The sequence below is a fragment of the Boleophthalmus pectinirostris genome, unplaced genomic scaffold (assembly GCF_026225935.1).
Source record: "Boleophthalmus pectinirostris isolate CB_2022bp ecotype Guang Dong unplaced genomic scaffold, ASM2622593v1 HiC_scaffold_16, whole genome shotgun sequence".
NCBI classification, from domain to species: Eukaryota; Metazoa; Chordata; class Actinopteri; order Gobiiformes; family Gobiidae; genus Boleophthalmus; species Boleophthalmus pectinirostris.
In genome coordinates, this window is record NW_026571095.1 from 9,329,112 (window position 1) to 9,341,512 (window position 12,401).

General features: G+C 39.9%; 1 protein-coding gene across 1 annotated transcript in view; it reads right to left on the reverse strand.

The window, feature by feature from the left end:
* agap3 (ArfGAP with GTPase domain, ankyrin repeat and PH domain 3) overlaps positions 1 to 12,401 on the reverse strand; it is a 262,903-nt gene that overhangs the window by 41,025 nt on the left and 209,477 nt on the right. Inside the window, exons 12-13 of the mRNA XM_055152051.1 lie at positions 10,423 to 10,563; positions 266 to 421 (exon numbers count right to left, since the gene is read on the reverse strand). Of these exons, the coding sequence (XP_055008026.1) occupies positions 266 to 421; positions 10,423 to 10,563 (297 nt within the window). The remainder of the gene's footprint in view (positions 1 to 265; positions 422 to 10,422; positions 10,564 to 12,401) is intronic.

Genomic DNA, 12,401 nt, shown 5'->3' on the forward strand with positions numbered 1-12,401 from the left:
CAAAAAAAAGTTAAATATGACTAGTGTTTTTTTTTTTTTTTTTTACTACTAATAGAATAAATAAGTAACCATACTCTTAACATCACGAGCTAACATGTAACTTCCTGTACATTTAAACTGCACCTCAAGCTGACCATGTTTTTCTTATTGTAAAAATAAACTTTTTAGTCATGCTCACAGCTTGTGCAAAGTGAGCTCCATTAGCTTTATGTAAACTGTGAGTGTGTGTGTATGTGTATGTGTGAGTGTGTGTGTGTGTGTGTACCTTCGTTGCCCGTTGAGAGGCCGTCTGGTTTGGTGATGCCCGTGCTCTTTTTCCTTCTGTGTTTCTTGCGGTTGGCGTGGGGCGACGGAGGGGGTTCAAGTTTGGGACTTGTGGCGCTGCCCAGATTGGAGTTGGTCGGATCTCCCATCCCATTGGCTGAAAGAGACAGACACAAGTTAAGTGCAGTTCTGCATCCAACAATTACGGCAGACATTTTTTCAGTGTTATTATCTTTACAATTTTGTGCTTGTTTGTGTTTAAAATGTAGGACTTACTCATAGGTGTTTGGTGTATTGTATAATGGATTCTGTAGATGTAGTAAAATATGAAAAGTCCAGAGAGAGTTGGTAGATGTGAGTCAAAAGTAAGTGTGTTGGTGCTGCTCTGGACAGAGTGAGGGACAGGTATGGGGCGATCAGTGAACAAATGGTTACCTGTTTGGCCCCTGGCAAAGCTCTCTATATAACTGTCTGAGAGTGACAGGGGGCTAAGAGCCGGCTTTGTTTCTTGTAAGTGATTTTATAAATGTGATATTAACCTGTGCTACCGTTGGGCAGAGGCGTTTGAAGGAATGGGAGCATGGGAGGGGGTTGTCAGCTTGCCATCCTTCTGATTTCCTGACATTTGACATCACTTTCCCTTCTTTCCCCTCCAGATGCCATTATGAATCTAAGAGTAGGGGCCAGGGGCCTGGGGGAGCAGGAGGGGAGGGCCAGTAGATGGGCCCCATATTGCTCTGTTCTTACCACCCTGTGAGGTGCTGGCAGCCTCCTCCATTGTCTCCCATCAAAAGCTCATTGTAGTGTGGCAAACTCCATTCATTTCCCTGCGCACCGTCCCAGCCCCAGGGGTGGGGTGCAGGAGGACAAGGGGCTTGGGGATTATTGCTGTTGTCGTTGCCAGTTGCACATGCGATAATGTGCGGCGCTGTGCCATTAGCCAGTGTACAACATTAGGCCTAATTCGGTCATTACCTTTAGGGAGATGGGGCCGTCGTGGTGGAGTAAGATGCGCTCAGCAGGGGTGTGAGGATGCTAACGTTAGCGCGAGAAGTGCTGCTACGGCCTAAGGACGCATTGTTTCAGAGTGGAGCCATCGCGGAGGCAGCACCTGAGACACTTCATTTCATCTCAGCTCAATTTCAAAGTTAACCCTAAGTGTTCTATTCAATGTGATCATGTAAAAGAACTCTGACTGAAGGGGCTTGTGAGGCTACAGTAGATGGTACAGTATAACAATCTAAGGTTGTTATTTCTAATGTAAAATCATTTCTTAAAGCACATCCCAACAATAAACACGCCTGGAGTGTGTGTGGGGCTATTGTGTGTGAATGGCAGCACGCAGCCACACATGTAGCAGCACTAGTCGAAGCGTCTGTTTCAATTTCCCTGCTCTCCTCCAACAGCCCCCCTGAGACGAGTCATTAGCTGGCTCAGACAGCTGGGGGCACGGGGGTCCTCCCTGTGTGCTCCAGCGTCTGTCCCAACTGCACTGCTCCGTATGGCGACACAAGACATGAGCGCAGACCTGCCTCCAATGTGACAGCCAGCATTTGTTTAATGTCGCTTGAGGTTAAAGGGGAGGGCTGCCCCTGGGGCCACAGTCATGTCATAAACACCTCTAATTATCAATTTTGGGCCTTAATGTTGTGGAAAATGACCCCGGCCCATTCAGACCACACCTGCAGCACATGTGGGACAGCCTCATGAAAGAGGAAGCATTTCAGGTTGGTCTGGATGGACAGATAGTAAAAGGGATTTAATGTGTGATGCATATTGGATAAGAAGGGGAGATTTAGCAAACTGATTTAGCTAAAAAGATGTTTGACATGACAGCTTTTGTATCACTAAACATGACTTTTTTTTTTTTTTTAGCTAAATATGACTTTGTTTCAGCTGAAATGTGAACAATCAACTGAATTAAAATGCTTATTGGTTTAACTTTTATTTTGTTTTTTTGGTACGTTTTTACTGTGGAGGAATTTACCCCTCTTTCAGTAATTCTTATTCTAAAACGATTGTTAGACCCTGAAATAGTCTGAAAGCCAATGGTCTGTTCCCACCTTGCATTTACATACCTGCACATACACATAAGTTGCTGTTACATACCCTACCTTTAAGCTCCTGAACCTTAAGTGCTTCTCATTTGAGAGGTAAGAGCTGCAGATTGGATTACTTTAGTTGAGAATGATGAAGTTGGCCCGATGGCGGTCCATTATTAGCCGGCTGTTAGCGCCTATGAGAGCCATCAGGAGGCAGCGTGGTAATGAAGTCTCTTTGGCACTCGGCTCAGATCACCTGGGCAGCGGGATAGGTGCGTGGCTAACCTGTGATTACACTGTATTACGCTCCTGCTACGGAGATGACAGTTTAAAGGCTTCACGGTGGAGCCTGCTTTCTAATGCTACACTGGAAATGAATGACAATGTAAAAAGGCCCGGAGTGGAGGGTGCGAAGGGAGTAGAGGAGGGAGGGAGGGGGGTATTCATTGTTATTCAAGAGGCTTGGGGTGAGGAGCACTATGATTCTGCTGGGCCCCTTGACATGGCAGCCCTGCCTGTCCTCAATCAAAGCCAACGGCTGCAATTAATGGCAAAAATTAGAAACAATCACCGCCTCCCCCTTATTATCCTCAATTAGAGCGCACTAATCAAGGCCTGATCGCGCTCCGCTGCTCTCTCCAAACTAAATGTCAAACTTCATTATGGCCTGGTGTAGAAATCAAACGCCCCACATGCTATCACCCTCACATCGGGAGGCCAAGGCGTAAAGCGCGCTACACAGGAGAAGGCTATTGCTGCATTAACTACCTGTGTCCTCATTTGCAAACTTAACACAGGAAAAAGTCTCGACTTAGGAATACACACAAGATTTTTACACAAAATGAGTCTGAAGTTTAGATGAACCACGACTAAGGTCAACACTGGGCACATTCACGTGGTCAGATAACTAATAATAATCTGATAAGCCGATAATTAGATCTGATTTTGGTGTGTATGCACAAGTGAAACCAGATCATTAAAAACACATGTTGACACATGTCTTTTATTCAACGGTTTTTAGAGTCTCTTTCACTTTTGTCTTTGTCACATTAGTTTGCCTGTTGTGCATCTTTCCTTGTCAAAACCTGCACAGGTGTGAACAGTCAGAGATAAATCAGATTACTCATCACAAGTTCTGTTTGCATGACATTTTAATAATCTGATAACTCCAGAAATCAGATAATGATCCGATGTTTGTGTGCATGTAAACAGAACCGTAAAATGAAATCTGAGCCGTTGTCACTCCAAGGTTGAGAAGTTTAGATTATACACAGAGAAATAACATTTTCAAGCTATAATTAAATAGGGGGTATTATGCAAAATCTATTTTTTGTGCTTTCTACCGTGTTATAACGTAGTTCCTTCATCAAAAACATGCACGAAGAGGTTGTAGGTGTCATCCATGCATAAATAAATACAAAAAGACTGATAAATACATTACAAAAGCATGATACAAAACTGCACACAACAACTTGAAAAACCTGTAGCAAATGTGCAGTAGTTTCATTAGAGGGTTGCATGCTGATTATGTTGTGATAGTGCTCTGAAGGGGGAGTGACTTAGAATGGAAAGTAAAGGGACGGGAGGCTCAGATCGTCAGAAAAAGTGAAATTTTCAAAACATTAAAAGGTAACGTGATGATCTAAAGATATTATATGTCAGCAGTTAATATCCCATTGAAGTAAAATACCCCCTCATCAAAGCAGAACTGTGGAACGACCTGGAATTAATTTCAAACTGAGCGAAAAAAAATTACAATATTCAAAAAAATTAAGACAAGAATTGCTTTTGTTCAACAGGAAATTTTAAACGCATCATAACTGATCTGTGAAATGTGTAAATGAGTCAAATCTAATCACAGTAAATTGGCAATAATAAAGTTGACCATTTAAAGTAATTTGATTTCAGGTCACAGGTTTCAGGAACATGTTTTTAATCTTTGGTAATTTGCAATACTGTGCGTAAGAGTATTGTCACTTATGCTTTTTAACCAAATAGACCTTTAACAATTATAGCTGCTAATATGCCATCTGGCTGCATTTACATCTCTAATTAAATGTTTAAATGCTGTCTTTCTACGTTCAACAACAACCCAAGGCTTCATAAATAAATATACTAAATAGGCTGTGTTAATTTGCCTAATCTAACTGGCAAGATGTGATACCTGGTTTAAAGGAACTGTATGTAATCTGTGCGCTTACTGGTTTTGATATGTCACTGCTGCCTGGAATGTTCCACAGTATGACATTAAACAGCTCTGCCTTACATTCTGACTGTGAGCGGGGTCGCCTCTCCACAGATCTGACCTGTAACTTTGTCTGGTTTGGTCTCTACAAAGATAGAAAGATTTAATACCATACTGTGAAACATTCCAAACAAAGCAATAACATCTACATGAAGAAAAGCATTTGACGGACCCTCGATGCACCTTTAACCTGACTGAGCAGGGTTGTCTGCAGGCGCTGGAGTTAATGTAGTGGCGCTCATTTTGCTTTCTCAGACTATGTTTATATGATGACGTCTGAACAGAAGAGGTCATCAAAAAGTGGCATCGTGTCTTCATTTTTTATTCCGCGTTTAGATGAGCATTTCACGGGAAGAAATCTACGTGCATACGGTGACGCAAAAGTGTGTGGAATTCAGTTGGGATGCATGCCAGGTGGCTCGGTGGTGACGCTAGGTGGTGATGTACGTGACGTAAACATGTACGCAACGTGAGCAGATCTGACTAGAATTTTGTGTCTTGGGCAGTGTAGACGGAAATGCTACGGTGGAGCATATTCAACTTTTCATTGGCATTTTTAAGCCCCAAAACACCATCACCGTCTAAATGAAAGGCACTTCCGATAAGATATTTTGTCCTTTTTACCCGCAAGCGTTCTCGTGTACAGGCCCTCACTGTATAACTATGTCTTGAGAACAAAAAAAAACAACTTATTATAAACATAAACAGCATGCGATTCACATCCAACGTTTTTGTAATTAAGAACAGATCAGCATTTAAACTGCTATCAGTAAAAGCTATATTTGATTCAAACATGTCTATAGGTCTGTCACGATAACAAATTCTGAAGTACGGCATACTGAAACAAACAAACAATAATATTAAAAATACTATATGCTATTGTCACAAAGCAGAATAATCCCACTGAGCCACATTTTAAATATACAGGATCATTAAAAGAAGTTATTTATTCTCTCTACATCTCAAATTTTACGTTATTACATAAAATCTCCCCATTATTGCAAAAAGAAAGTACCCACGATAAATACTGAACTGAAAATATATTGTTCTAGCTATCATATATTGGACGATAAGTAAATATTGTAATTATCGTGACAGGCCTTAATGCCTCATATCTATGAACACAAATAGGTCAAGTTTGTGAAGTTTAAAGTCGAAATCTCACATACTAGTTATACTAATATTTGGTACTGCCATGTGATGTACTTTATCCTAACTGGAGACTACTCTGAATGCTATGCAATCTGTGACTTTGCCTATGTGACATTACTCTTTTGGACTACATGAAGTTTAGCTGTTTAAAACCCAAATCTTATATATTTCCTTTAAAATTTTGGTTATATCAAATCTTAAATACAGTTCCTTTATAAATGTATGCATTTTAAAGTCCAAATCTTACATATGGTTCCTTTAAAGTTTGGGTTATACCAGTATTTGGTACTGCCATGTGATGTATTTTATCCTAAATGCAGACTACTTTGAATGCTAAGCAACTTGTGACTTTGCCTGTTTGACATTACTCTTGGGGATTATATGAAGTTTATGCAGTTTAAAATCAAAATTATACATACAGAAACTTTTAAAATTTTGGTTATATCAAGTCTTATATACAGTTCCTTTAAAATTTGGGTTATATTTGGTACTGCCATGTGAGGTATTTTATCCTAATTGCAGACTACTTTGAATGCAACCTGTGACTTTACCCGTGTAGGATTACTATTTGGGATTATATGAAGTTTATGCAGTTTAAAATCCAATTCTTACATACGGTTCCTTAAAAATTTGGGTTATACTAGTATTTGGAACTGCCATGTGATGTACTTTATCCTAATTGCAGACTACTTTGAATGCTAAGCAACTTGTGACTTTGCCCGTGTGACATTACTCTTCAGGACTATATGAACTTGTAGTCATCACCACCAGTCTTTAATGCGGTTGCCTTTAATTCAGGTTCAAAGATTGAGACGTGTCCAAGGAGCGCTTCATCTACACAAGCATTAAGAATGACTGGCTTTATGAATGCAAGCAATGGAAAAATTGGGTCGAGTTTTAATCAAAAAATCGGCGCTCAATATTCAAGAGACGTGACTACCTGCTGCTTATTCCTGGTGCTCAGTGGGTTTACAAATGAGGACAGTCTTTAAATAATATGGAAATGGTTAGCATTTATTCTCCAGTGAGTCATCCATCTAGTGTTTTTGCATCGCAGAATCACATTTTATGTTAACCGGCAACCTTCACCAAGGATAATGGAGTGATTGGTCCAAGTCAATACGAATGGCAAAACATGAGCACCCTTCACCGCGGTACTCCCTCTATTGATCTATCCATTCGGGGGGTCACAGCAGCGCAATCTAATCTGCTCTTACGATGATAAAACTTCTGCTTTTGAAAATGAAAGAAAGTTTTTGAGGTGAAAACTCTCGAATTTGCATCTCCGAGTCTGTACGTTGGTGATTACAGACAGTATATATCTATCATACAATGTGATATTCTCTTCAGCTCATTTCCTTTTGTTCATTTGTGGTTACCTTAAGAGTAGCGTGAAAATAATTGGACAAACTGCAAAATAATGCCAGCAAATTACAGCTACGATTTAGCTGAAGACTTGATGGGGGTTAATGAGCTGGAATAATATTTTGGACTCTGCCAAATACATAAATTCCACCATATTTGAACGGAAAAACGTCCTCTAATTGTCCATTTCGGAGACATTTAAGTTTGGAAAAAGTTCTATTAGATCAAAATCTTTGCTAATTACTAATAACAAAGTGTATTAATGATTCAAGAGTTCACACTTCATAATCTGCCATAGAAGTAGTGGAGGAAATAACATTAATTTGCATTTTTCTTTTTTAGGTTAGGTTAGGTTTCTTTATTTCTAAGTAAATTTGTTTTGCAGTTTGGGAGGCTGGTCTCACATTTCACATTTCATTCAATCGCACTTTAGACAACAGATACATAATTATAAAGAAACAACACAAATTTCCTTTTTTTGGTTACTGTGTGGGATTAATTGTACCGTATTTTTCGCACTATAGGGCGTTCTGGATTATAAGGCGCACTGTCATTGAATGGTCTATTTTTGAACTTTTTTCACACATAAACCGCATTAAACGAAACAACAGTTAGATGGGACAGTTGGACTTTGTTTGGTGCGTTCACGGTGACCCTCGGCTTTGTTCAATTGTGGCGCGTAGGGAGGGTGCTGTCTGGGACTGCTGGATTGTTGGCGTGTTCGGGGTGACTAGAAGTGGCACACTGCACTCACTTTTTCGGTTCGTTCCTCTGTTCCATTCCTCGTCCTCGTGGAGTGATGAGTGTGGCTGCGGGTGTTTTGACGCAGTGTGGTCGATGTCTGTTCCGAGTGTGTTTGCGTGCGCTGTGGGTGGTGCGGCTTTGTAGTGTACTGAAGTGGTGCTGGGACACCCGAATGGATTCGTGTATAGGATTGTGGAGCACGCAGTTGTTTTTTGATGGGGTTGAAGGCTAAAGAGCGTGCCCTATAGTCCGGAAAATACAGTATTTAATATTCTGTGATTGGTTAACCCACCTGTCAATCAAGCCCATCAAACTGATCCGAGACTAGAGCTGCTCGATTATGACAAAAGTATAATCAAGGTAAATTTGAAGTCATAACTGAAATGAAAATTATGACTTATGTACTGTCAAAAGTCAAGTTATAGTGAAAGCTTATTATCATTTGAGTGCTTTTGCTGTAGGTATTGACAAGAAAATTCAGAAGTTACTTAATTGGATTTTTGTTTTTTGTATTTTTGTAATTGATTGTTGTAATTTAATTGTAAACACGATTAATGAACGATTAATTGCACGGTGAGATTCCAGACTATGCCTTTGTAAAGTACTGTAACCATGTAGTGGGTTGGCCAGGCTAGACAGACACCACTGTTACTGTATTATCCTTTTTTTGTGAGGTATGACAGCTCTTTTCCTCACTGAAAAGCATGAATCAAGTTTGCAGGTAGCGCGAAGGTGTTTTGTGGAGATTAATTTCACAAACAATAACACAATAATGAGCTTAAAACCTTGTGAGAGTAACTTAGTGTTAATATCTTGGACTAAACCTGGGAAGCACAACTTAGTTTAACAACAAAATGTTTGGGAATCCGATATAGCAAACATCCCAGCCTCTCCCACCCACACTCATTTATTTGAGGACCCCACGAACCTAAGTAATTCTGCTTTGGGCTTGTCGCTGATGGGAGACGGGGGTAGGGGGGTGATGGAAGTGCCTCGCGTCCAGGCAGAATTGATCGTTTTCCAGCTCCAAATGAGAGACACAGCCTTGTCTGCAGAAGAAGAGGGCCACGCAGTCGGACTCCTGCAGCGCTCGTAAAAGTGCGCTCTTTAAACTGCCGGGGCCCCTGGGAGCCCGTGGTGGAGGTGGGGGGAGCCGCCGCCGCGCTAATGAGAACTACCAGAGTGCAAACATGCATGGAAATGACTGTTATTCTGTTGATGTGCATTTAAGTGCTTTTTTACTGCCAACCACAAAGAGAGCGAAATAACTGGTGATGAATGGTAGCCCCGAAAAGCATTCATTTTCCTCTTCGGAAGAAAACAGTGCGATGGGGGGGTGGATGACAAGATGGGAGGGGGGATGCAGAGTGGGGAATATATTATTTTACTTGACTCAAATACAGTGACAGGGTGACAGGGGCGGGAGACGCATGGATGGTGGTACGGCGGCTCTCTCGTGATCAGACTCCGAGTGTTTAAAAGCCTAAAAGGTCAGGCCGATCACAGGCCCTGATCACCTCATTATGAAAATGAGCCTGTTCCACCTGCCTGACACTGAGCGGAAATGGCAGCTCCTCAGTCTACAGTTATATATGCGTTTGACTCAAAATGTGGGACGTGAAGGAGAGGGGACAATCAAACACACTAATGAATGATGTTTAGAATGTAGATACACATTTGTACGATTACGTGGTGGTCTAATACAATAATAAAAAAGTGCTAAGAAAACTAAAGCACATCACTTTGAAATGCATTTGGTCACCCCTCTAATCCCACTTCAGTCTTAGGTTTTTAAATGAAAATTTTACTATACAATTATTTTTTTTACATTTATAGTAATGTTGGATCGTGGCGCCAAAATTAGCAGTAAGTTAATATTTCTGGAATTCACTTAAAACTTCAATAAAGACTATATTTAAAGTAGTGTGTGGCTTTTACAACTACCCAACATCTTATCTAAGTGTTTCAAACCAAGGTAAAATTACGATAGCTGCCACAGAGATTAAGTATTATTATTAAATATTAAAGCTTTCGACTAAGAAGTAGATTCTTTAATTAGCAGCAATTAGGGATGTAACGAAATCCAAATCTCTTGGTACAATATTATCACGATATGCATCTCACAGTGCAATATTTATCGCAATATTTTGGAGAGACAAATATAATTGTAAATAGGACATTTTTTTTGCTTTTAAAATACCTTGACAAGATTTTGATGTGAATTATTTCCGTCATAATCCCAAGAATTAAAGTAAAAATATAAATAACATATCTCTTCTTGTTGTTTGCACTGAAATGAATCATGGGATATGTAGTTCCAATATGTTTATCAGCTGTTGCTACCGTAAAACCATGAACTTGTAATTCGATATATTGTGACAGGCCATGATTTTATAGACTTTTGACGATATGATATTTTGTTTATTGTTACATCCCTAGAAGCAATGTTTTTTTGTTTTTTTTTAACACAAACTTTTTCTGCAACTCCTAATTACCTCTCCTTAGCTCTTAGACTTACCAGACCTCCCCAAAATCCCAGAGGAAATCAATTAATCAAGAAATTAACTAATTATAAGCAAAAGACATCATCATTCTAAGTGTGCTCCTTACATGTTCCACTTGTTGTACTGGTGTTGATGGCTTCATTCCACTGGTCAGCGCTGGACACGGAGAAGGAGCGCTGGTGCATCCCGTCCTTCCCAAACACCACCCCGCCCGTCAGGGATGAGCTGCTGTTGGAATGAGGCGCTCCTAAAAACAGAAAAACAAAACAAAAACAAAACAAATCATTTTAAACTATGTCTACGTTAAACCGGCAATGATGTAATTTTCTTCTTGCTTCCACCTTATTTGCGAGCATCTCCGAGTCAGCCCACACATACACACCCCTCTCGTCTCCTCCGCCAAAGCCTCTAATTAGCCCTTAATTAACAAGATACACTGTGAACGCTAATTATCTCGCCTCATCCCTCTGACTGCCACATCCATCTCCACTGGCGTCAGCAGACTTCCAATCAGGCCTGGATCCCTTTACTAATTCATGGGCTAGGGCTCGCTGCGTGGGGTCCCTCCCTCCTGTTTGCAAGCAGTTACTACGGCGACACTTCCTCAAACTCATCCATTTACCCAAAGCTACGATCGAGCCCGGTGCTGGAAGGGTGTCGAAGGGAATGCAGGGTTCATAGATCTTTCCCAAGGTCAACTTTAAGTGTTCTCGTGGACCATGTACCAGCTCTATGTACTTTTCTAACCATCCAATACTGTATCTTTATAATATTCATAGCCAGCCTCACAATAAAAAACATTATTGCTTTTATATGGGGTTTTATGGGATATTATTAAAAAAATATGTGAGTATTTGTGTCAACTGTCCTGTTCATTAACAAACAAAATTATAGTGTAAACTTTAAAAACAAAACATAAAAAACCCCCCCCAAAAAACAACAACTTTGATTTGAAGTTCATATGCTGGTGTTTTTGTAGTTCATATGCCAGCGTCTTTGATATAAAATATTTTCCATGTATTAAATGTGTAAAATTTCCTAATCCCTAGTCTCAAAGTCTCAAACATCCAATCCTACACCTTTAGACAATTATTCATAGGCAGCCACACAACATTATTGCTTTTATATAGGGTTATGAGATATTATAACAAAAATAAATCAGTCTATAAAATATTCTCAAAGGTGGGTATTTGTGTCAACTGTCCTGTTTATTATTAACAAACAAAATTATAGAATTAATTTTTTTTAAACTTTGATTAGACGTTCATATGACAGTGTCTTTGTAGTTCATGTGCCAGTGTCTTGTTGTTAAATATTTTCCAAGTCTTTAAAAGTGTTAAATGTCCTAATCCCTGCTCTTATCAAAAGTCTTTTTATGCCATAATTGGACAAGAAGAGCAGTTTGTGACTGAGGTGACACTAACAGAAATATAGAGTGTGGGTCGTGTGTAAAGTAAACTAAGCGGCACGGGTGCTTGTTAGGATAATATGTCCTACTCATTATCTAGAGTAATAAGTGTATCAAATTCACATAATCATGTCTAATTAGTATCAGTAATTATCTTGTTGGGCCCAGGAATATTAATCTTCGGCTCCCAGAGGGGAGGGAGCACAATCGCAGCAAGAACGGGAGTGAGAGCGAGGGAATCACGCTGAGGAGCTCTGACTAAATTAGCATGCTGAAATCAGAGCAGCGGAGGAGGGGAGGAGGGAGGAGGGAGGAGGAGGAGGAGGAGGGGGGAGGGCCGGGAGGAAACAGGAAACTTTGTTTTTCTATAAGTGATGAATGGAATGAGTAGAAAAGCTTAGAAAGAATATATTAATAACTATTCATAAACATAAGGAAAACAGACTGATGTTATAAATATGTATAAGTACTTAGAAATAGAACTAAGTAGAATGTTTAGGTGTAACAAAAGTTTTACAAATCTAAAGAAATTATACATTAAACAAGTCAGATATATTAAAGGGCCCGTATTATGCAAATGTTTTTTCCACATCAAGAACATACCTGGAGTTGTGCTTTGTTTCACTCACACATGTTTAACTCACAAACTCTGCTTATTTATGCTGAGCTCTTTAGTC